At 51.3% G+C, this 25,808-nt stretch overlaps 1 protein-coding gene across 2 annotated transcripts; it reads left to right on the forward strand.

Annotated features, from left to right (window-relative positions):
* Positions 1-3,003: 3,003 nt before the first annotated feature.
* Positions 3,004-25,631, forward strand: CCDC124 (coiled-coil domain containing 124). 2 transcript variants are annotated; one of them, XM_054013444.1, is made up of 5 exons: positions 3,004-3,163; positions 6,108-6,279; positions 20,564-20,750; positions 21,220-21,334; positions 23,130-25,631. In XM_054013444.1, exons 2-5 carry the CDS (start codon positions 6,121-6,123, stop codon positions 23,332-23,334), a joined length of 666 nt encoding a protein of 221 aa, XP_053869419.1. In that variant the 5' UTR covers positions 3,004-3,163; positions 6,108-6,120; the 3' UTR covers positions 23,335-25,631. The 2 variants fall into 2 exon arrangements, with proteins under 2 accessions (XP_053869419.1, XP_053869420.1); XM_054013445.1 differs by lacking the exon at positions 3,004-3,163 and adding an exon at positions 3,664-3,998.
* Positions 25,632-25,808: the final 177 nt, after the last annotated feature.

Consider the following 25,808-nt stretch of genomic DNA (forward strand, 5'->3'; position numbering starts at 1 on the left):
GACACAGAGCAATCCTCCATTTGGTGCACAGATGGAACGTACGTTCCACAGGTAGGGACAGAAATCAGCTCCCATAACTGCTCTCACTCAACGTCCATACCAGCGTCTCCTCCCCAGTACAGTTTAACCACATTGTTGCACGCCTCGCCTGCCTTGGGCTTGGGATGCGGCAGACCCCAGGGCAGTTTATCAAGAGATTCTTCATTGTACATGGGCAAAAGAAAAGGTTGCTTTAGGTGCGGTGGGAGGCAAAATCTTGAACAGATGTCTGCCAAGCCAGGAACCGACTGACCGACCGACCCTTGACATATTTTTTCCTTTCCTAAGATCACATGAGAGCAAATGGAACCCAAAGTCACCTGATCTCATCAATGTTACCCAGATCTACAGTACTTGCATCTTCACAACTCTTGAAAGTTCCTCAAAGAGGCGTGGGAGGGGAAGGAAACTGACCAAGGTGCAAACTCAGCTTTTATCATCCCATGAACAAACAAGTCTGACATTTTAAAAAGAGGGTTTTAATGGGGAATCCCAGCTTGAGATGGGCTGTCTGGGGGGACGTCTACACTGCGACAAAAGACCTGCGGCACGGGCACGACTGGCCCAGGTGCGCTGACTCGGGCTCATGGGGCTCTATAAAATGACAGTGTAGACGTTCAAGGTCAGGCTGGAGCCCAGGCTCTGAGATCCTGGGTCTGAACATCTAGGCTGCTATTGTATGGAATACCAGGAGTGGGGGAAGGGGGCGCACGGCAGCCTGGGGGGGGGAATGGGGGGTGCACAGCAGACTGGGGGGGGGAAATGGGGGGTGCACAGAATACCAGGGTGGGGGAATGGGGGGTACATGGCAGCCTGGGGGGGAATGGGGGGTACATGGAATACCGTGGGGGGGAATGGGGGGTGCATGGAATACCAGGGTGGGGGAAGGGGGTACATGGCAGCCTGGGGGGGAATGGGGGGTACATGGAATACCGTGGGGGGGAATGGGGGTGCACGGCAGCCTGTGGGGGAATGGAGGGTGCACGGCAGACGGGGGGGATGGGGGGTGCACGGAATACCAGGGTGGGGGAAGGGGGTACATGGCAGCCTGGGGGGGAATGGGGGGTGCACGGCAGACGGGGGGGATGGGGGGTGCACGGAATACCAGGGTGGGGGAAGGGGGTACATGGCAGCCTGGGAGGGAATGGGGGGTACATGGAATACCATGGGGAGGAATGGGGGTGCACGGCAGCCTGTGGGGGAATGGAGGGTGCACGGCAGACGGGGGGGGATAGGGGGCGCACGGAATACCAGGGTGGGGGAAGGGGGTACATGGCAGCCTGGGGGGGAATGGGGGGTGCACGGCAGATGGGGGGGGTGGGGGGTGCACGGAATACCAGGGTGGGGGAAGGGGGTGCACGGCAGACGGGGGTGGGGTGGGGGGTGCACGGAATACCAGGGAGGGGGATGGGGGGCGCACGGCAGACCGGGGGGGGATGGGGGTGCACGAAATACCGGGGGGGGAAGGGGGCGCAAGGCAGACGGGGGGGAATGGGGGGTGCACGGCAGACGGGGGGGAATGGGGGGTGCACGGAATACCAGGGAGGGGGAAGGGGGCGCACGGCAGACGGGGGGGGATGGGGGGTGCACGGCAGACGGGGGGGGATGGGGGGGTGCACGGCAGACGGGGGGGATGGGGGGGTGCACGGCAGACGGGGGGGGAAGGGGGCGCACGGCAGACGGGGGGATTGCACGGCAGACGGGGGGGGATGGGGGGGTGCACGGTAGACGGGGGGGGATGGGGGTGCACGGCAGCCTGGGGGATTGCACGGCAGACGGGGCGGGATGGGGGGGGTGCACGGTAGACGGGGGGGGATGGGGGTGCACGGCAGCCTGGGGGATTGCACGGCAGACGGGGGGGATGGGGGGGGTGCACGGTAGACGGGGGGGGATGGGGGTGCACGGCAGACGGGGGGGGATGGGGGGGTGCACGGCAGACCGGGGGGGGATGGGGGGTGCACGGTAGACGGGGGGGGGGATGGGGGGGTGCACGGCAGACGGGGGGGGATGGGGGTGCACGGCAGACGGGGGGGGGTGGGGGGTGCACGGTAGACGGGGGGGGGATGGGGGATTGCACGGCAGACGGGGGGGGATGGGGGGTGCACGGCAGACCGGGGGGGGGGATGGGGGGGTGCACGGCAGACCGGGGGGGATGGGGGGGTGCACGGCAGACGGGGGGGGATGGGGGGTGCACGGCAGACCGGGGGGGGATGGGGGGTGCACGGCAGACCGGGGGGGGGATGGGGGGTGCACGGTAGACGGGGGGGGGGATGGGGGGGTGCACGGTAGACGGGGGGGGGATGGGGGATTGCACGGCAGCTGGGGGGGGATGGGGGGTGCACGGCAGACCGGGGGGGGATGGGGGGTGCACGGCAGACCGGGGGGGGGGGAGGGGTCCGTCTCTCGGTCCCAGCGATGGATGGGCTCGGTGGCTGTGCGATCCAGGCGCAGCCGCCCCTCCAGGCCTCTCGCTCGGCCCGCGGATCCGGGCTCAACACTCCCCCTTCGCCCTGTTGTCCTGCTCCGGGGCCGGGCTCCCCCTCGGGCCGGCCAAGCCAGTGTGGAAGGAGCTCGAGCTCCAGCTCCATCTCCATGGCGACGGGGCGGGGCGGGGCGAGACACGTCCAGAGAGAACCGGGGAGGGCGCAGCCGCTATGCCAGTAATGGGCAGCTGGCGGCGGCCATCTTGGTGCGGGGCAGCACAGTGATGACGTAGGGAGGAGTCCACCATCTTTGTGCGGGGCAAGAGGAGGAGGGGTATGCAACGGGGTCTTTCCCCATTAGCCGCCCCTCGGCAGCCGCCTACGATCGGGCTGCGGGTCGCGTTCCCCCGCACGACGCTTTCAAGGGGTGAGCGGGCGAGAGAAGGGGGGACGACAGAGTGCCCCGCACAAAGATGGCGCCCGCCCGGGAGCGCGTCGCGGGCGTGGAAGGACCCAAGGGGTGGAAGGACCCAACCGGGCCCCACCCACGGGCCTTCTCCTCCCCCTCCCCAGGCGTCCGTGCTCCCTTCCCCCAACCCCACCGTTCACGGCGGCAGGGGCCCGGCCGCTGCCCCTCCCCTCAGGCAGGGATCAGGCGCCCCGTGACGGGCAAAGCGAGCGACAGCCGGAGCCGGCAGCAGGTCAGAGCAGGGAGGGGGGAGCCGCTGAGCCGGGCCCCGCTTCCCCCGGGCTCCCTGGTCACGGGGGGTTGTGGACCCATGGGGGTTACCCCCCCCCCCGGGCTTGGACCGGGGGGAGCGCAATTCTGTGGGGCGGAGGTGGGAGGGAAGGTTTGAAAGAGACGGGGGGGGGGAGCTGGGTGTCAGGATGTGGGGGGAGCCTGGGGGGCGGGGCCCCCACTCCAGGGTGGGGGGCAGGGTCCATTCTGTGGGGTGGAGGTGGGAGGGAGGTTTGAAGGGGGAGCTGAGTGTCAGGATGTGGGGGGCAGCTGGGGGGTGGGTTTGGGGGGATGGGAAGCACGGTTGGCTGGCTGGGTTTGGGGGTTCAGTGTATTAGAGTTGGGGGTATCTGGTGTGGGGCACAAGGGGTGGGATGGGGGGCTAGGCCTACTCTAGCGTGGGCCTGGCCTGGCCTCCTTGTAACCATTCTTTCAAAGCAGTCTGTGCTTTGAGCGGGAGGAGGGGGTGGGAGTTGACCCCCATCAAGAGCCATGCGACTCAGAGGTCTTCCCACCCCCAAATGACTCTAGGGATGCTGGGTTTGTCAGGCCTGCACTGGGGCTGGTGCACAGTCTCAGCTCTCCCTGCTCAGGTGGTGTCATCGTCAGTTCAGGCAGGACCAACCTGGGCTCATTAAATCTTTAGAGCGTCTTTGCTTCTGCTTTACGAGAAGACTCTGATAATATCTCCTCAAGCCCTGGTTTTAGTTCCACTTCCCACGCGTGTTTACTTTATGCCAGTTAAATGTTTGCACAGTGCTTTGGAAAACAGGAAGTGCTTCATAAATGATGACCAGGTAACAGGCTTCACACCTCTCTGTATGCTCGTACCCTGTTTTTCTAAAGAATGGTTTGCAGCACACAAGTCATTCTGTCTGCTGAATCTTTACTTGGCAAATGTATATAAATTCTGACAAGGCTTGTATCAACCGACCCTGTAATTGACACAATACCATTGTCTTGCCTAGAGTGAGATTTAAGTTGTGATGTTAAATATGTTGGGCAACATGCTTCTGACATGGTGTAGTCATGATAGCGTGCCATAACATGTGTTTAAACTTTGAGTTAAAGCGTTCCCCCTAGGGTTCACCCCCTACCAGCTAACACATGTTAAAATACAACTTGTCTTCTGTAGAGTTTTAATGGGTTATCTATCATGACTTTAAAAACCTCTTTTATTCTAGTGAAGATGAGGCCTGTGTGTGCGTATGATGCTTATTTTAACATAAGCCAGGGTCCCTGACCTAAGGAGTTTCATCTTTAAATTAGATATGATAGTGACAAGAAGTTAAGTTGGGGTCCGGAGCGGAGAGGGGAGAAGAGGAAAACAGGGTTATACAGGAATGGTGGCTTTCTTGGGATTTTGTTTATATGCCTTGTATTCCTATTTTAACTTGTGTACAAAGCTAGATGATCTGTGATTTGTGAATGTGTTTGAGATGTTCTGATAGAGGAATAGGGGTCCAGGACAGGAAAGACACTTGTGAGCTTTCATAACTTTCCTTTGTCCCATAATCTCACTTTTGTGGAATCCTGTTAAAATCACTTGAGGCAATTTAATAAAAGCTTTGAGGTTAATTTTGACTTATGACGTGGAAGGCATGATGATATAACGAACATTGCCACTGGCAGACCTAAGTTCTTTAAAGGCTGTGAGAAAACCCACAATGCAGTGGGGTAGGAGGGAGAATGTGTAGGATGAAGCAATTGCTCCTTCTGTCTGCTCTACATCCCAAAATGGTAAAGAGGCTTGTGTTAAAATGCAGACCATGTGCACTAGCTGTGCTGTTATTGAACCAGAAGGTCTCTTGCTTTGCTTCCACTTATGAATTCTTGTAGAACAGGAAAGCTGTCGCGCCTTTTCTTCTGTGAGTGACTAATAGGGAGAATCCTCACCACAGATGCTTAATAGTCACCAGCGGCTATGTGCACGTACGCAGGCGTGGATGCACTGTGTCTGTCAGTCGTATCTGAGTGAAGGGCTGGACTCAATCCTTTTGTTGTATTTTGGAGGTTGTAGTTTGCTCTAAGAGAGGAAATACTGGTTTTCTTCAGAATGCACAAACAGGACCTCTAGTGCAGTAACAACCGCTTACATGACAAAAAAATCTTTGTTTTTCCAGACCTTTGGCTTTGTTGGATAATTGAATTTTCTCTGTAAGGGTCAAAGTCTCGAAGGAAAGCTAGAATTTCATTTTGCAATCATAGCAGACTGTTTTTTTGTTTTTGTTTTATGTAAGTTGGGTGGCTTAGCAGACAGGAATAAGGCCAGTCTGTCGGTCTTAAATCTAAATTGTGACGGAAACTAAATATTCTATGTGAAGCTTTCTCCACAGATCAAGCCACACTGTTTGACATTCATGTTGCACTTTTCATTTTCTAAGCACTTTACAAATCTTAACTAGCCCTTGCTGCATGTGAGCAAGTTAGTATGGGTGTTGTCCCCACTTTACAGTGGTGGGGGAGAACTGGGGTTAGAAGTTGAGTTCTTGGCTCTCAGTTCTGCTGTCAGCCACCAGTCTGGCCTCTGTGATTTCGAAGCAGTTTGGCTCAGACTTGGTCTACACTTAGAAGTTCTGTCAGCGTAGCTACGTCATTCCGGGGTGTGAAAACCCCCACCTCCCTGACCTACACGGCTGTGCTGACAAACCCCCCAGTGTGGCTGCAGCTATGTCGATAGGCTGTAGCTAAGCCAGTGTTCCTACGCTGACAGAGACACTCAATCAGTCAATGCAGGCTGCATCTCTACCAGCCTAGGCTCTGTAGCATAGACAGCCACAGCTGGAAAAAGAAACTTCCTCGATGGGATTTGGGATCAGAGCTGACCCTGTCTGTCAGGGGATGTCACCTGAACCCATGGCCCAGGCAAGCACTTTGGCAATGCTTTTTCCCCCTCTTCTCCGCAGTGCACCCTGAGGGATGCCCAAGAAGTTCCAGGGCGAGAACACCAAGTCGGCTGCTGCCCGCGCAAGGAAAGCCGAGGCGAAGGCAGCAGCCGATGCCAAGCGGCAGCAGGAGCTGGAAGATGCCTTCTGGAAGGATGAGGACAAACACGTCCTGAGGAAGGAACAGAGGAAGGTAAATGGATGGGTGGTGTGGTGGGAGGGAATGTGTGTGTAAGGGAGCCTTGTGGCAAGTCCTTGCATTCACACCTGGGAACCCCAACTTCCCTCGCAGGGGCTGCTCCTGTTCTTCTGTTCCAAGGCAACCATTGGTGCCAGAAGCACTGTCCTGGACTCTTTCAGGAACAATAGCTAGAGCTCAGTGCTACCCTAGGAACGAACAGAAGCAGAATGTACTGAGGAGCATGAATGTTAATGCACAACTCAAAGCTGTGTTAGATGATAGAGCTGCTCCCTCAGGGAAATGGTGAGCGCCCCATTGGAATAATTTAAACTGAACTGGGTAAAGTGCAGAAGAACCTGGTATAGGGAACAGTCCCGCAGGAGCCTGGACTACATGGGCCCTAATCTTTTGTCCATCTCCTGCAAATCAAAGAAATGTATAATCCACAAAGGATAGCTTCTGTTTGCTAGAAGCTGGGAATAGGCGACGGGGGTGGATCACTGGATGATCACCTGTTCTGTTCATTCCCTCTGGGGCACCTGGCACTGGCCACTGTCAGAAGACAGGATACTGGGCTAGATGGACCTTTGGGCTGACTCAGTCCGGCCGTTCTTATGATTGCACATGACTTGTTTTTCTTGCCTCTTTCACACCTTTGTAACATTGGCTTTCTGGGAAAGAGGAGTTTTCCCAATTAGATTCTAATCCACTTACTGTGCTCTGTACGTAAATCATTTAGCTGTTCGATGGGTGGAAGAGTTCAATGTTAACTCCTGGACCGTTCAGACTTGAAGGTTGTGTTGTATGTTGTAGGTCAGGTAAGTTTCCCTCCCATTCCAGTAACATTTTTATTTGACCTACCGTGTCAGTTTGAAGCTATGAAGTTCTCACAATCCCCATGCCAGCCATACACAAGCAAGTGCACATCTTACTACTTCCATGGGTTTCCTAGAAACTTAATTGCCACCATTAACTGCTAGTAGAACTTGCTTTTCTAAAACAGGATTTGGTTACCCTGTTGATATCCTTTCCTAGCCCAGGGAGTTCTGTTGGAGTCCTGGAAATGAAATGCCCAATGTGTGTAGGTCTGCTCTCACGGTAAACTCCATCAATGGAAGCTAAGCGGGTGTACTGAATATATGGGGCTGGTCTGATCTCTACTCTAGTTTGCCCATTCATTTACATAAACAAAAACATTAAAGGCCTTTATGCTCCTTTGGAATAATGTATTTTGGCCTCTCCATTGCAAAGTACATGTTACAGCTTCACCATTGTTGCAAAAAAGTAGAGTACTCTTGTTCATTTAGGAACCCTGGATACATTTTTTTTTTTTAAGCATCTTTTTTTTTTTTTTTTTTTTTTTAAAGATTTGGGGTTTTGCTATTTTAATTTTGCTTTCAGCTGAAATGGCTGATCATAGAATATCAGGGTTGGAAGGGACCTCAGGAGGTATCTAGTCCAACCCCCTGCTCAAAGCAGGACCAATCACCGACTAAATCATCCCAGCCAGGGCTTCGTCAAGCCTGTTCAACAAGTCCCATAGGAATCAGAGTTACGAGAAAATAGCCACACAAATGGGTTAAGTCTCTTCTGTGGCTCTTAACTCACTGATTGAAAAACTTGTTTTTATTGCATCCTGATGCTTTTTCCGACCTAGTTTAAAAATCCCCTCTTCACCACCTCCACACCCCCCCCCCCCCCAAATAGCAGTATTGGAAAACGTCGCTCTTGGCTGGGATGCCAGCGCAGAGACTGATTTCTAGGTGTGCCGTCCCAGTGGGGTAGCTCAACTGTCTTTCTGAGTGTGTTTATGCCTGGCCATCAAGGGGTGTTTATGCCTGGCCATCACTTCGGCCAGTGAAAGGCCTGGCGTCTTGCAGCATGGCAGGTGGCCGTCTGGCACCCTTCGTGCTTCAGTAGCATGCCTGCATGCGGTGCCAAACTCTCTCCTGGCCAGCCATTGCTGCCTAGTGGCGTAGAGCCTCGCAGTTGTGTTTACCCTGAGATCAGGCCATAACCAGGTGTGGGGAGTATTGCAGTGGGAAGGCAATAAAGCAGAAGGTCATTGAGCCAGCGGCTTTATTTAAGTTGCATCCAATGTGCAGCATAAGCTGATCACTGGGATGGTGATTCTAAGTTACTGAATTGCAAAGTGGCTGAGCTGGGGCCTCTGTTTCTGCCGTCTTGGCTGAAGCAAAGTACTGGGAAAACCAAGTGAAGGGAACGGTCCCACGTTGCCGAGGGAGATGGACTAAATGGTTGGTGTTCTAGGCTTCCTCTTGCGACCTGATGAGCTGCTGTGGTGGTCCACCACAGCCAGCTTCCTGTTCAACTCATCATGCAGCGTGGGCCGTTGTGATCATGAGAGTGAGGGTTGGCGCAGATCTGTGCTGGGTTAGAGTATGCACAGCAGACTGGGTGGCAGAGTCCTTGTCTGATCAGGTTGGGGGTGCTAGGACCAGTGGCTGGCTGCTGTAGGAATACCTAAGAGTGAATTTCCATTTCTAGTGTCTCTGATCTGGAGATATCAGCTTTTGCTCTTTAATGCCCATCGGTTCATCTCTGGTCTCTTTCCTGCTGTCTTCCATGGCATGCTGCACATTGGGCATCAGAATGAGAAATAAGCCCCATGTGTTTCATGGAGCAAGAGGCTTGAGAAGCCTGTCTATAAACATTTTTTTTTTTTCCCTGTAAAGAAAATGTTAGCAAGGAATTGTTTGACCTTCTCAAACTTGGGGGCGTTGGCTGCACTCGGCATGTGTAGTTTGCTTTTTCTTTCTCTGCAGACAGAAAATTGTTACTGAAGTAATCATAGCTTAGCGAGCCGCTTGGTTCAGCTTCCCCCTGAAGTCTTAATGCTGCTAATGTATTTTGACGGGGGACGTGGCCATGAGATGCGATCTTCCTCAGCTGAGCTGAGAGCGCGTTAGACAAAATGTAATATTGGAGTCTCTTGGCATTTTTCCCCTCTCCTCTTTTGTCTCCTTTCCTTCACCCTTCGAAACGGCTCTTTGCTGAGCTTAATTTAATCGTGATCTGCGTCACATCTCAGTATGTGAAGATGCTGCCCAGGCCGCAGTCTTAGGAAGCCGCTAATCAGTTGTGAAAAATCTAAACGAACGCCTGGCTCCACGAGTATCTGAAATTTGTGGCGGCGTCGACCTTCTGTCTCTCCTTAGGGAGAGCAGACCGTGCACTTTCCCCAACTGCAGCATTCTGCTGCAGCTTTAAGATTATCCGTCGCAAATGGGGACATGGGGTAGTATTCGCTATGCACCGGGGTTGTAGTGTGCAGTCACTGCACATAAAACAGACCCCTCGATTTCAAGGCCTGGGCATGCTCCACTAAAATGTCATGTCTTTGCATTTTACTCAGTGGCCTTTGATGGATACTTTGCCCTCCTCTCGCTGCCGTACTCTTGGGGATTCTGGAAATGTCCCATGAAATCTGTGGTGCAGTTGGAAACGGAACCTACATTTCTGGAGTCCCTGTCCAGTGCCTTCACCCCAAGGCCTCCTTCCTCTCTCTTATTGTGGCTGTGTGGAGACCTGTCCACTAGGAGCTGGACTGAGACCATCTTTCTTTGGCCTGGTGTACTCCTGAAATGCTTCGCCGGTATAGATCTATTCCAGGGGTGGCCAAACAGCAACTCTTGAACGGTTAAAGTCTGGCTCCCGGAGGGGGCCCCCCTTCCGCCTAATAGACTGGTGGGGAGGAGAGCTCGGGGCTTCTGGCGGGTCTCAAACCTGCCAAGCCCTGGCAGGTGCGCCCGGCTCTCGAGGCGATGAAGATTATCGTATGTGGCTCAGAGAGTCAGTAAGTTTGACCGCCCCGATATGTTCATTGAACTAAACCATCCGTCTCCCTCGTGGTGATGCAGCGTATAAAGGCAAGAGTTCCATTGCTGGTAAAGCTCCTCCCGTGCCCCAAACAGGGTCCGCTAGCTGGGCAAAAAGCCTCTTTTGCCACTATAACTGTCTACACTGGGGCTTTTTCTGGCCTGGCTTTGTTGGGCGGGGGGGAGGAATTGTGCCCCGATGACATAGTTTTGCTGGCAAAGCTTTGTATGTGTCGCTGAATAGCTATCAGCAGTTTAATGACTGAATTGTCTAGGGAGGATTGGGGTAAAACCGAGAATTTATATGGACTCTGATTTTAGGAAGGCAGGTGCCCAAATGTGACTGAAGAATCCATCAAACGTGTTTGGACAGGATCTGCCAAAGGATGGTATCTAGCAGGGGAATAGCCTCCCTCGGTGCAAAAGGGACTTGTGCTGCTCTCAGTTACAGTGCGTGTAGGGGACCGTCTCTAACGGTAAGTCTGCATTGCAGTAAAACACCCCCGGCTGGCCTGGGGCAGCTCACTCAGGCTGTGGGGCTATAAAATTGCAGGGTAGACATTCGGGCTTGGGCTGGAGCCTGGGCTCTGGGACTCTCCCCCCTCCTGGGGTCTCAGGGCTCAGGCTCCAAATGTCTACACTGCAGTGTTCTAGCTCCAGTCAGCTGACTCGGGCCAGCCCCGGGGGGGGGGGGGGGGACACGTTGCAATGTGGACATGCCCTTAGCATCTTCTTCATTCAGGACCAAAACGACTCTCCCCAAATCTGTCCAGGTGGTGGCAGTAATGTATTACTGCATGGAGCTGGCACAAAGACCCATTACCTCCTGATTTCCTGCACAATAACAAACTTCCTCCGCTAGAAAGAATGAATGACAGCCGTGGGGATAGAATGCTGCAGGGTGTGTTGGGTTTTTTGTTTTTAAAACACCCCTTCTCCCTCCTGTCCCTGGCAGATGCTGACCACCAAAGCCCTTGTGTTGTGAATTAGGATGTAGCGTGCTATTTTCCTCAAGCTGCTGCCTCTCTGAGTCATTTCAGGGTTCAGTGACTCTCTGCACAAAACAATTTGGTGGGCTCGTTTAAGCACTATAGACACAGCCCGTATGGTGGCACCTTAATATCTGGTCATTAGGAAGTTTAATGTCTAAAAGGCAACATCAAGGCTTGGCTGATCGGCTGGCGCCTGTCGTTGGATGACTCACCTGTGGCATTTGTCTTGCTGTGTCTTTAAACCTACAGCGTTTTGAGATGATCTCTGCTAATGGAGAACTGTGTATATATATCCTGGCTTTGCTGCATAACGGAGTGTCTGAGCTAACATCAGGCATCGATTTCTAGTCTCCAGTATTTCTAGCAACAGACCACTTCTTGTCACTCGCCATAGGGGAGTCTGGCTTTTGTGCTCATGCATGAGGGGCAAATCGTACAAACTAGACCCAGGCAGCAGGGCCCAGTGGGTAGGGCACTGAACGGGGACTTGCACCTGGTTTCTGTTCCACTCTGCGGCTGCCCTGCTGTACGACCTTGGGCAAGTCCTGTCTCTGCATCCCGTCCTGTCTTTTGTTGTGTCCATTTCAGATTGAAGCCCTTGGGGTGCAGTTTGTCTCACCATGGCCAGCGCAAGGGAGCCTGGACGTGCAGTTGTCCATAGTATAGATTGTGGTAGGGCCCTTACCTCTCTAAACACCGCTCTGTCCCGTGCCTTTCAATCTTGACCTGGCTCCATACCCTGCCATTCCTGATCAGAAGGCCGGAAATGGAAAGGCCCATTGTGCAAGGTTGGGGTGTAAATGTAGACCAACCAGGTAAAACATGTCTGTTCTACGCCTCTCTTTCGTCCCCCTCCTCGCTCTCCCCTGCCCCCAGCACAAGCCTCCTCATCTAAAAGCCAGCCTGTTGCCTCAGTGCATTACCTTAGCCCCGCCCTGCTAAAGTGTCATGTGTTTTTCCTCTTGCAATTAACTAAAGTGCAATCTGGCTGTGGAATACCCTTGAATGCTGAAGCAAGGGGTGAGGTGAGTCTGCAGGGAGCTCTGAACAGATCTACCAAGTATTCGGGGAAGAGTCGGCAAATTGACTAAATGTCTAAGGCTCCTATGACACACACAATGTTGCATTTGCTGAAAGCACAAAGCGAATATTCAAAATGCTGTCCAGATTCAGAGGTTTTTTTTTTTAATACATCTCTTGAGAGAAAATGTTCTGCAAATAAAATTATGCTTGGAGGTATGGAGACACGGCAAAAGGGAAAATGAGCACTAAGTGGTGATCTTGCATTAATCTCATTTACAACTTTGTACATCCAGCACCGCAAAAATGCGGCTGCTTCTGAGGTGGAGAATAACACATGGCAATGCTGCACCACTGTTGAGTGGGGATAGAAATGGTAGCAAGAAAGCTTCTCCTTCCCCTGTTGGAGGAAGATGCTACTCAGACATCCAGGAGATCTTTTAAATCTGCTCTGCGCTCAGCCAAATGGTGGGTTGCCCCAGCCCTCATTGCAGATATGATTAAAGCTGGCTGTGTGTAGGAAACTCAGCTGTGGTCCTGTGCCGTCTTGGGAGAACCATGCATTGTTCTATGGGGAAAAAGATCTTGGCTGTGAGCCGGTCTATCAGTACCCTCACGGGGGTGTCTTCTCTGCTGGGTGGGAGTGCCCTTTGGAGACTGGCCAGACTACCCCTACTCACTCCTCCTAGGTGGAGTGGAGCCTGCTCCTGGGCTCTGGGGAAAGGGGGTGCGTGTGTTTGGGCTGGTGGGGTGCTCCAGAACCCCCAAAATACTCCATGCCAGTACACACGCACACTGTCTTCATTCCTCCGGCACTGTCCTCTATTTGCGAACTTGACATATGGTAACCCTACAGGGGCAGGGTGAAAAAATGAGAATCGACTAGAAGACCAGAGGGGCAAAATTGTCCCCTAAGATGTGCCCAGTTGGCATGTGACATACCCAGACTGAGACGCCCAACGAAAGCATAACGGAATCAGGAACTGGGTTGTAGTAGGGGTTTCTTTAACTCACTGCTCTTGGGGGAATCTCTTTTGTTGTCTGTATTGTTAGACACTTGCTGACAGGTATTTTGCAATAATAAATTACCAGAGTAATTGAAACTGGCGTGATTATATTGTGTTGTTTTGAGAAATAAAATAGGCAGAATTTTGCAGACTTTTAAAATATTGTGGGCAGAACTTTTAATTTTTTGGTGCAGAATTCCTCCGGGAGTGATAGCTGTCCTCTCAGCAAGGGGAGGGGCCATTTAAAGGGATTCCAATAGTGTTTTGACTGGTCTTCCACTTACTGGCCGCTTCACGCTGTGCTTCAGCTAAAGGCAGCTTTGAAGTGCCAGGAAAGCCATTACCTGCCATGGGTGACCTATGCAGCCAGCTGCCTGGAATCCCTTTTACACTCTCCCTCCACAGCGCGTGTCTGGAAGTGGAAGCACCACGCTGTGTCCCTCCACTTCTCTCTGCTTCGCAGGCCTCTTCAAATGTCAGGCTTCAGGAGGTCTCTCCTGTTAGCTTCTGCACCCCGGTTGGAATGGAGGGAATCCGTGGCCACCTCCTTTCAAAGAGAACAGGCTTATTGTGAGAGCCAGCAAATTAAAGGTCTGTGCATTTAAGACCTCTTTCCAGTGATGGATACAGTCATGTGTTAGAAGGGTACAGATGTCTCCCAAAGCTCTGCTGGCATCTGACTCCTCTGACGCTCCTGGTCATATTAGTCTGAATCTTGGGGTACAGGTTGGCCCCTCTGTACACTGATCTCCTCCTCCTGTAGTGTTATCGCAGGCAGGCAAGTTTTGGTTAAATGGACTGTTAAACAGATGGAGTAATTAGGCCCCACGTCCGGGTGCTGAGGCGGATGCTCGCTGCAGCTACAGGAGCGGCACTGAGCTTGGGGGTGAGTGAGAAATGAAGGGGGAGTGGGGTCTGGTGGCAAGCGCGCAAGAGGACTAGGAGATCTGGGCTCAGGCCTAAGTGCTAATTCCAGCTTTGCCACTGACTTGCTGTGACTTCCGTCAAGTCCTGAGACCTTTACCTCTGTTGTTTCCCCCCCATCTGTAAAATGGATCTACGTTGGGGGTTTTGAGGGCTGATCAATCTGACAGATGTGGAGAACCTCAAAGGCCCATATGCACGCTCAGTATTCTTATTCCAGCTTGCTTATACGCCCCCCTCCTGACCGTATCCGACTTGGCATTGCCTAGTTCTTCTGCTCTGTGAGAAGTAACGACTTTGCCCTTCCAGCAGAGATCTCTGTGGTGTGCCTCCGAGTCTCCCGCGAAGAGGTTGATTGGGAGCACAGCCACTTCATTTGACCATTTGCTCAGAGCCACATGGCTGTGACCTTTCTCCCTCCATCTAGGAGGAGGGAATTCATTGTGAAAGTTAATGAGTCGGTTCTCGCTTGGCCAGTTCTTTGCAAGGCTGGAAATTTTATTTTGAATCGCTAGAAAGGCGTGTGAGCGGAATGTCCGGCCAAGGAAATTTTCCTTTCCTGTGCCCTCTTGACTCTGATGTTGTTGGGGGTTTCTCTTCCAGCTGGCTGCTTGCTTTGCTTGTATGTTTCACTAGTAAAAACTGGAATGTCCCTTTCATTAGAGCACTCATGCTGATTCATTGCGGTGATACACACAACTAGGAGTTACTTCTGACTCAACCTGATGAAGTATTTAAATTCCTTTCTTAAGGAGCTCCTGTGAGTCCAAAACAGAAATATAAATTGTACATTGTCTCTAATGTAAGAAAAGCCCCCTCAATGGAAATGAGACAGCCCCATAACTATTTAAACACTCATTCTTGGCATAGAATTTCAGCTGTTGCCAATCTGTAGAGACCTCTTCCATAAAGGCTCCTTCCCCTGAACGACTGACCTCTGCGCTGTCAGCCCATTAAGGAAATTGACATTTGTACACTCAGGAACTTGCTGTGAATTGGTTAAACGCTGGTCCTCATGTGCCCGCAAGCCTTATTACTCGGCCACCCGTGATTCAATTCCTGATGTCACTGCTGTTGCTGCAGACTTCCCGGCGCTGCAACAGGGTCTTCCAGCTTTGAACCCTACTAAAGGCCCAGAGCAGGGTGGAAAGCCAAGTGCTGATAGTGAAATCTGATCGTGTATATTTTGCATGCCTTGTGACAAATTAGTAATGATTTGGGCTTGATTACTTTCTGGAAGTGGAGCCTCTCAGTTGTAAACATTAGAGAGCAGGGAGTAGTGTTGGCTAGTGGTCAGAGCAAGGAACTAGGAGTCGGGATTCCTGGGGTCTGTCCACTTAGCTACTAACTTGCAGCATGAGCTGGAGGGAAGAGAGCACAAGTTGCTTCCCTTCTCTGCCTCATTTTCCCCATCCTGTAAAATGAAGTGGGCCACTTATTACTCGAGGATCCTATTTTGAAAAGGACTATAGGAATGCAGAGAGACCAGTGGAGTCGCAGTGTAGAAACCCGTGGCAGAGCTAGCTGTCTTGTAGAACAAGTTACCCTACTAGCAAAGGGAATAAAATATACATTTTCTCTAACTACAAATAATGTTTCTGTCCTGAAATGTCGGGGTTCCCTCCCTCAGCTCATTAGCACTTGTATATCCGCTCCTTATCTGCCTCTTGAATTATTCATACCTACAGCCAGGCTGGTAGTATCGCAAAGGTGCTTACTGTGCCAGGGATTTCTTTTGGTTACCTTGTTCAGTCACACTTGCGCATCAGAGAGAGGACAAAGCGGTCTGAGAATAGTTTCGCTTTACAGTAATCTGTGTTCTAGACACACAACACCAGTATCATGAATACTCTGCTGGTTCTCCTGTGTTCACTATAGATCTAATTAAATTACTTACGCACGCTCTCAGGTAGCTGTTGTGGTCAGTGATTTCTTCTGCCTCTGGTGGAACTGTAACATGGTGGTTCCGAAGATGTGATATTGATGGGGAGCAGAGGGAACCCTTGAGTGGTCGTTTAGGCAGGCGGCAGAGAGCACACAGGGCTAAGGCTGCCACTGACGACTGCTGTATATAACCTGCGTTGTCCTGCCATGGACCCACCTGTCCCTTCTTGGTACGTGACGTAGTGTTCGAGGTGGCTCCGGCAACGGTTCTGCCAACCCTAATCCATGCTCTTGGACCTTCGCCTAGATGAGGGGTGCGTCTGACCAGGCTATGCTCCCCGAGCCTCTGCGTGAAAATATTGTTGAGAGACCTTGGAGCTGGTGCATGTGCAATGAAGAGCTAGGAAAGAACAAACACAAGTTGCATCACCTCTTAAGCGGGCATGCCACTAGAGTCTGCGGTCTCTCGTGATACCATTGCTGTATCTGCAGCCCTGGCCTGTTAGCTTTAAGAGGAGCAAATGTCTGTCGCTCCGCTTTTATTAGCAAGCGCATGAAATGGAATTGCAGCACTGGCCGAGTCGGTCTATTTCATACTCAGCAAATCTGTGTCAAATGGGGAGTATGCGTGGCTCTTCTTTATTCAGAGCAAATACCGGGATGAATCTCTCATCGTCGTGGTTTCTCCAGATACACTAACCTTTTAAAAGTGAATGGAAGGCTGTGAACAGTTTGAAACGGATTCTAGCAGGCTAGTCAGGAATCCCAGTGTGAGTCACCTGTCTAACAGAGCTGCCTTACCCCGGAGAAGTGGAAAGATGCAACGGGAGACTTCTGTCTGTGGTTACTTGCTCAGCTAGGCTTAGGAAGTGCTGTGGGGGGAAACTTCAGTGAGTGGCATTGCAATCCGGCACATAGGGTAGCAGTACCTCTCAGGTTTGGCCCCGCAGCTCCTCTGTCATGGTGGAGGGGCCATGGGGCCAAATTTCAGTGAGTGGTGCTGTGACCCCCACCTGCCACAGGGTTTGAGGCCCCCTCAAATGGAGGGCCTGGGGTAAACCATCCCTTTTTGCCCCCCCTTGCCTCCAGGCTGCCTTGTTGAGAGAGACACAAGCACCAGGACGGGGGGCGTTGAGAGATGCATTTCATACGGGACCGGCTCATCAAACTGTTCCCTGCAATTAGAAAAAGTGCCAGATTGCTTGTGGATTTGACAAAGAAACGGCAGCTGTAGCGAAGCAGGATGAGGGCTGCTGGATGCAGCCCAACGCTGTCAGTTCTCACAGCTGTGGCCTGGAAGCGTGGCTTTGGATGCGCTATGGTTCACCGACAAACTGCTGTTTCAGGATGGAGAGCTCCACTTGTGTTTAACGGTGACCATATGTGGGGGCTTTTAAATCCAACTGCAAGTAAGATCTCCTACAGCGGAGAACATCAATGTGTAATAGACTCTTCATAGCGTAATCTGAATTTGTAATGAGGGCTTTAAAATCCTCCGTTGTGGCAGGGCCAGGCTTCAGCTTCGTAGTAAGCAGTTGGTACTTGTAGGAAAACCTTCTGCTATTAAAGTGAGAAGTTACTTAAGATTTTTAAAGCTCTTAAAAACAAACAAACAAACAAAACCGCAAAACCCCCCATAAAGCAGCCCTGCAGTGAATTCTTCTAGCTGCCCAGAAATACAGGGGTTTGGGCAGGGAAAATCCCCTACAGGAGGGTGTGTTGAATGGGACTTGCGCGAGAGCAGGCAAGAATTGAAGAGATTTGAGCTTGCAGAGGAAAGGGCAGTATCAGGGCCAGAGAGAACAAAGTGTAGTGACAGCAGAAATAGTACCTTTGTGACACACCTACTGCCACAGCCCTTCTTAGCCGTGTCCACTCTGCGGTGGTGCGGTACCAGGAGAGCTGGATTTCATTCTGCCATCTGTTAATGGGTTAAATGCTGCTGGGTGAATCTGTTCTTGCATCACAGCCAGTGGAAAAACAATGAATGGCTTTTGGTTTTGGTTGTTCACCCTGAACTTAAAGCAGGGGTCGGCAACCTTTCAGAAGTGGTATGCTGAGCCTTCATTTAGTCACTCTGATTTAAGGTTTTGCGTGCCAGTCATACATTTTAATGTTTTTAGAAGGTCTCTTTCTATAAGTCTATAATATAGAACTAAACTATTGTTGTATGGAAAGTAAACAAGGTTTTAAAAATGTTTAAGAATCTTCATTTAAAATTAAATTTAAAATGCAGAGCCCCCCGGACCGGTGGCCAGGACCCGGGCAGTGTGAGTGCCACTGAAAATCAGCTCGCGTGCCGCCTTTGGCACACATGCCATAGGTTGCCTACCCCTGACTTAAAGCATTAATGCAAATGACCTGGAAAGACCCTTCTATCTGTGACGCTCTACCCTCTTTAATGGAGTCTGAGGAACCTGCTCATCTAAGGCGGTTGATCAAATAAGATCAAGAAACTGAATGGAGAGAGGCAATGTAAAGCAAGTGGGCTCCTCCAGCTCTTGTGGGAGCCAGGGAACCTACTTAATGTGTTATGAGGTGACTCATGCTGGGACAGGCCAGGACTGGCTGAGCCAAATGCTAGAACAACGTCATGTCATCTCCAAAGGCATCGGAACAAAGCACTTAGTGAGCAAGAATTTGCAGCCTGCCAATTGTAATAAACTTCATCCCCATAGTGGCTTTTTTCCATCCTGGATCGGAGCTGCTCTAAATCTGAGGTATGCTAGTAGGCTACTTCCCAGCCTGGATTGAAAGGCTTATCTGTATTGCATCAGACTGATACGGTGGCTCCTGGGGCACATTTTATATCGCTGTCTGTCTGATCTGAAGCTCCTTAAGTTCCCAAGCTGAGGAATGGCTTAATGAAAATTGTTTTTCCAAAGTAGCTCTAAAACCCAGCCTTATTTACAGTCTCTAAAGTGGGCATACATAATCCCATACTCCTTAAACACAGTGAACAGACAGGGTGCATTACTGCTTCAGTTGTTCTACTCCGCAGCTGCCTTTCACAGCAAAACCCATGATTAGTTAGCTGTACCGTCCCCGTGAATAATGGATGAGACCCATAATTAAGAGTGGCCACGGAACTAACCGAAGTACGGGGCTGCTATTTGGGAGTGGAGTCGCTTTGTGACCCTGGCAGACAAAATCAAGCTGGACAGAATGACAATGCTGTTGGCTGTGAAACTCTCTGGGGCTTTGACTCCACTATGAAGATAAAACTCAAAAGCTGCTAAAGACTTAGTGTCTAATTGCACTATTGTCTCCTAGCGGCGCCTTCGCCAGCAAAACGGAGGTTCAATGTCTTGAGTGAAATTGGCAGTGTTTCTTGCTTAAGGACTACAATAATTGCTTCAGTTTAGAGATGCAGATTAGCCTTTTTATTCTGTCTTAAAAAAGGAGAATGCCGAGAAACTGCTCAGCCTTTTGATCTGAATGTCAGGACTTCTGAACTTTCAAACTTTGACCCTTTCACTCTTATTAAAATTAACAGTGGGAAAACTTATCCTGATTAACGGTCTTGGTCAGCATCTCTCTCCTCCATTGACGGGTTATATTTCACCACGCTGACATCACAGTGAACCAGTACACGATTACAGATGAAGTTGGGGGGGGGGGGGGGGGGAGAATTGGCAACCGCACGGGGAGTGTGAAATTACCTCATCTAATTACTATTTTGAGATGGGCTTTGAAATCCCAGCATGATGGGCAAAATTCCTGGCCCACTTTTTGTGAGGTAGCCTGGGGAAGGGGCCAAGAATATGAGTCTAGTAGGGCTTCAGTGAACTCTGCTGCAAACACTGGTGGGGACCCCATGTGCCGGCCCATGTTGCATGTCCCCTTATTCTCATGACTGGATGGGCTGAATGAACTCTGTCCCTCCTGGGCAGCCAGCAGGGGTCGTTGTTATGGTGATTTAGCAGCAGTTGATGGGAGACCAGAATTTGAAACTAAAAGGTTACTGAGCAAACATAAAAGCAGCAGTGTGATAAAGAGATGCCTTAACACCCCTCCCCTCCGGTCCCTTGCACTGGGGGTGATGCACTATTGTAATCATCTCTCTAGTGGAAAGGCTGGGTACCTTTTGTGTTCCCATGTTTTATTACTTATCCTAAATGCAGACCGGCGCCAATCTCCTTCGGCCTGGTGTTCCTCCTCCAAATGCAGCGTGTGCTTATGGCATGCTGCCCTAGCAACTAAGGGGGTCTCTGGATATAAACAAGGGATCTCTCATGTTCCTGCACGTAGTAGCAGAGCTACCAAGTCTCGCTCCTGTTCTGGCTTCGCTCTAAAGCCGTTCTTGAGCATCTTGCTCTGAGTGGAAGAGGTTCTGGGAAGATGACTCCATTGTCCATGATTGGTGGCTCTGGTGTATGATATTGGAGGTGAGGGGCAGGGAGAGCAGGTGGGCTGAGATTATGAAGAAGCTAGATGCCCATCTCCATACAAGTCACTTTCTCTCCGGCCCTAGCAGGAGGGTGGACTTGATTGAATCAAAATGAGTCTTTTCCGTCTGTCTCCTGTGATCCTAAGTTGCTATAAAGTGGCTGATTTGATGGTGGAAGTGGGCATTGTGGGACAAGAGGCCTGGGGCAGGAAGTGACCTCACATTGTCTCTCCCTTCCAGGAGGAGAGGGAGAAGCGTCGTCTGGAGCAGCTGGAGCGCAAGAAGGAGATGCAGCGCCTGCTGGAAGAGGAAGATGCGAAGCTGAAAGGGAAGTTACCGAAACCAATCACCCCAGGCAAGATCACCAGGGCTCAGATTGAAGAGACCATCCGGAAAGACCAGCAACAGAAGGAGAACGGAGATGAAGGTTTGCTGCTTCCCCATCATTATACCACTGAATGTCCCCTACTAGCACAAGGGTTTGGTATGCCTCACAGACGGGCTGCTCAGGCCCCATGAGCTCCCCAGAGAGCAAGCCACATCTGTCTGATTTGGCAAAGTGCAAGATGTCCTGAGGACTAGAGAACCCTGACTTCCCATGTCCCAATGATGCACCCTTGTTGCATCCCTGCTAGGGACTCCTAGCTGCTGTGTCTAACTGGTCCCAGTATCTCCAAGCCCCAGAGAGAGAGGAGAGGTTCCGATCCTAGGAGGCTAAACTAGCATTTCACTCTAAGTTGCTGTTGTGTCACTCTGGACACCAGACTTGTTTAAAGCTTCAGGTATTGGCCTTCTTCCGAGTGCCAGCCAAATGAATACTCCTGCCCCGGCGTGTCTGTACCTCTCAAAGGCTTCATCTAGCTGCGAGCTGAATTTTTTTCCCCTTCCTATTCCAGTGGAGAAGCAGAAGAGCCACCTGGATGTTCCCTTGGAGGAAAACATCAACAGAAGAGTGTTGGAGGAAGGCACGGTGGAAGCCAGAACCATTGAAGATGCCATTGCAGTCCTCAGGTATTTGGCCATAGCTTCATGGTGCTTCGCTTGGAAAGGGACTGGTTTCCTTAGAGATTCCCCAGAAGCAGCCCTGCCCTGGAGGTGGCCCAGGTACTTTTGGGTGTTTTACCACTTAAAAAATGTAGCTATCCACCTCTGATGCAGCAAGAACAAGGCAAGTCCATCAGCCTCCTGCTGCACAGCCTCTCATCCCTGCCTAAAAAGCGAAACTTCCTGAAAGCGCGTAGTGGGTCACCACTGAGGATGCCAAATTCAGGACGAACTGCTGAGAAATGGGGCAAACGCAACCCAAAACTGGTGGTTATTCTTTTGTGGCTGTTTGGTATATCTTATAAAATAAACTCCTGTTTCACCACACTGGCTAACAAGAAAACAGAGAGGCAGTTTCCTCAGGCATTCTGGTTCTTGTGTCGCCACCAATAGCACTGGGTTCAGAGATGAATGGTGCTTTACAACCAGTCTTATCAAATAATAGGTTCTTCTGATCCCAAAGGACCAGCCACACACCCAAGTCAATATAGAACGTAGATCTTATCCAAAAATCACGCTGATGCCAATCCTTTAGTATCTATAAAATCTAAAGGTTTATTTATAAAAAGCGAGAGGAAAAAGGTGAGAGTTAAAATTGGTGAAATGAAATCAATTACATCCAGTAATGGGAAAGGTCTTGGTTCAGGCTTGTAGCAGTGATGGAATAAACTGCTGGCTTAAGTCAAGTCTCTGGAGTACATCCACAGCTTGGATGGGTCCTTCATCCTTTGTTCAGAGCTGCGGTTTGTAGCAAAGTTCCTCTAGAAGTAAGAAGCAGGATTGAAGACAGTGGAGATGTTTCCAGGGCCTTTTATAGCTTTGTGCCCTGTGGAGGGCATCCCGTTCTTACTGTGGAAAATTACACCAGCAAGATGGAGTTTGGAGTTACATAGGCAAGTCCCATGTCCATGCATTTTGCCTACTCACAGCAGGAAATTTCATTAAGTGGAGATGGGCGTCTCCCATGGTCCATTGTCTGTTAAATGTTCTTTCGATGGGCCACTCCATTTGAATAGTCCCTCCAAGATGTGCTGGGCGCTACCTTCTGGGCGGTACCCCAGGAGCCAACATTTGAAATCCAGGTATAGAGCCAATACTTATAATGTCACATACAAAAATGATACATGCATACAGATAGCATAATCATAACCAGCCAATCATAACCTTTTCAACCTCACGCAACAAGATTTGCTGCAGATCTATAACAGTAGTTGCAACAACGGTCTATATAGTCGTATTTTAATCAGGTAACGTCACACATAATCAATCAGAATAACGAAGGGGGAGCATCATTGCTTTTTCTGTTTGTCCTTGGAGGTATTCGGTTTGCTGCATTTACAAATGGGGCTAAGGCCTCCTTTTGAAACTCCCCTGGGATCAGAAAAGCCAGCTGTCCTCTTTCTGCTTCCAGTGTCCTCCTGAACTCTGCCAACCTTCCTGTTTGATGCGGGAGGCTTTCCCGGCGCTCTATCTACTGTTCTGCGCAGGGGTTAGAGCTGGTGTGTCTGAGTGGACAGACTGGAGATGCCTGGGGAGCAGAGCTGGCATGTGCCTTTCCAGCACCACTCTTCTGACTGAAGCATCCTCCAGACACTGTCACTGCTAAGGACACTCAGCCCTAGATGACGTGGTTAGAACTGGAACTGGCCAATGATCTAGCCCAGCCTCTGACCGGGATAGGGTTCTTCCCAAGGGCCTGGGCTGAGCTGGTGCCAGCTAGAAGCGACTGAGGTTCTTATTTCCAATATTCTTCTCCCAACAGCGTTGCTGACGACCTGGACCGTCACCCAGAGCGCCGGATGAAAGCCGCCTTTGCCACATTTGAAGAGATCAACCTGCCACGCCTGAAGCAGGAGAACCCCAACATGCGCCTCTCCCAGCTCAAGCAGCTCCTCAAGAAGGAGTGGATGAGGTCCCCAGACAACCCAATGAACCAGAGGCACATGACCTACAACAGCCAAAAATAGAACTGGAAAGAAGCCAGCCCATTCCCCTGAGGCCAGGGCTGAGACCTAGGGCTTCCTTCAAACACGTAAGAAAACCAAGCCACCCAAGGAACCTTGCTTCATTTATTCCCCCACCCCCGCTCCATCTCTTTTGTGCCCTGTTGTTGGACTCCTAATTAAACGTGAGGCTTCCTGATCCAAACAGATGCGTGCAGCTCTTCTCGGGGCGCCCCAGGGAGCCTGGCTCCCCGATCTTGGCTGGAGCCTTGCCTGCTGCAGATGTTCTGAAACTGTCCGTTGCATACAGACCTCTCCAGAGCAGCCCCTTGTTTTATATCGTTGGGCAGCTGGGCCCATGCAACCCAGATGGATTAACTCAATCTTTAACTTTTAAAATCGTGGTCGTCAGTTTAGAAAGGTCACTCCTGCCCACCCTGGAGCGCTGAGAGTATTGTACCAAATGGGGCACTGCCACACAGGCACTCCCATTGCCCTCCATGACTGTCTAGACACCTGAGCTGCCTCGCACCACGTTTAACCCCCATTCGAACTGAAGTGTCCTCTTTTTATCCCTGTCTCTGCTGGAGCTGCCCTAAGACCTTCTTTGCAATGCAGAGCTGGTGACCCGTGGCAAGAGAACAGGGTGAAGAAGGCAGGTCGAGCAGCACTAGGTTGTTCTGGGAGGAGGTAATGGGCTAGGAGTGGGTTTAACCCTAAGTGCTAGGCCACTATCCTGCCTGCTGCTGTTCCCTCGGTGTCAGTCAGTGACCCAGCGCGGGGGGAAGTGGAGTCGAGGCTGTGGACAGGATTAGAGGGAACTCTTCCACTGCAGCCACTTGTCGTTCTCTGCCCTCCCTTCCATCTCCAAGGGAAAAGCAAAGGATCAGTGCAGCATGTAAGGTGCTATCGCTTCTCCACGCAGCTTTCCCCACGGCCCCTGTGCGGGAATCCTAGGGCTTCGCAGCGGGAGATCAGAACGGGACTTCAGAGAACGCTCCGCAGGAAGAGCAGGCTGGCGCCTGGGGTGCGTTTTGCCCCTCGCAAGGGGAATGTGGATCTTGTACCACGGCAACTAACGCAAGGGGTCACAATGACTTTCTCCCACCTTCTGTGTGAAGGCAGCAGTTCGACACCCTGCTCTGCGTTGCCCCAGCCCTTTAAACGCTGCTCGCTGGCCCAATCAGCAGTGCCGTTGTGTTTTGTGAATAGTCCTAACCCTCTCCCTTCTGCACGAGTGGAGCTAGGGAATCAAATATCCACCGTGAACCACCAGGCTGAGAATTCCCCTGCGAGCCCTGCAGTGCTCCTGGGAACACCAGCAGCCCAGCACCAAGGGGCTAACATGGAATTCTAGCCCTCACATTACACATACAATGCTTACCTCCCCCCCCCCGTCCTGCCACCCTGTGCTCTAACCCCCTCCTTCTGAAATTAAAACCTACCGAGGTAGGTCCAAGGCCATCACCCTGACTTTGTGCTTAGGCTCTATGATTGCAATCAACTCTAGCCCCTCACCTGTGCAACGTCTCTGCCATGTCAGGCCTAGGCTGCTGTCATCTGGCATTTAATCCTAACCCGCTAGCTGGGTGAACGAGGAGACCGTGCTCCGCTGGTGCTGGCATTCTTTGTAAAGCTGCTCCGTGAGCCAGCTCATAACCCTGACTTCCATCGCCCCCTACCCCAAAGCACTAGCCTGTAGGCAGCCTCCCCAAACTTCTTTGGGTAAACCCGTGCCTGTCGTGGATGGAAATCTGACTCCACAGGTCAGGTTTAGGGCTGGCCTCCACTGCAGTAGGAAGAGGTGGGGAGGTTTTCTGTGGAGTCCTTCATTGCCAGACCGCAGGGGTGGGGGTTTCCTTTAATGGCAGTAAACACAGAGAAGAAGCTCCCCACCCACTGCACTGATTAGGGGTAGCCTAACCATGCCCACTTGCTGTTGCGTTTGAAGTGGCTGCTCATGCACTGTGGTAGCTCTGGTTGGAGCTCGGTGAGACAGTCGGGTTTGCATTGAAAACCCTTTTCGATGCGGCTCACCTCTTGCTTTGGCTTCATATCCAGCCAGGTATTCCCATCAACCTTTGCCCTCTTCACACCCTACTCAGACTTGCTTCAGAAACAGATGACCCAAACCGTCCTCCCCCTTCCACTATCCCCAAGAGTTCAAAGAAATCCAGCTGGCACAAGGACCGGGAGAAATACAAGATTGTGTCTTTTTCCCTCCTTTTAGTGTGAAAAGCTCCTATTTTTGTTTTAATCTAATATTAAAAATGGAAATCCCAACCTGTAAACTATGGAAGAAATAAAGCCTTTGAATCATGCTGGCATATCTTCCCCCTTCCCTTCCTTTGTATGTATCTGTTCAAGGGAGCAGAAAAACGGTTCCAACTCAGCTCACCAGTCAACACTGACCACCTCCTGCCTGGATTCTTTCTGGGCCGAGCACAATTGAAATTCTCTTGTCTTATTCCTCTGTCTTCCAAGTGCCATCCAGGGCT

This window comes from Malaclemys terrapin, chromosome 24, assembly GCF_027887155.1.
Source record: "Malaclemys terrapin pileata isolate rMalTer1 chromosome 24, rMalTer1.hap1, whole genome shotgun sequence".
Classification (NCBI taxonomy): Eukaryota; Metazoa; Chordata; order Testudines; family Emydidae; genus Malaclemys; species Malaclemys terrapin.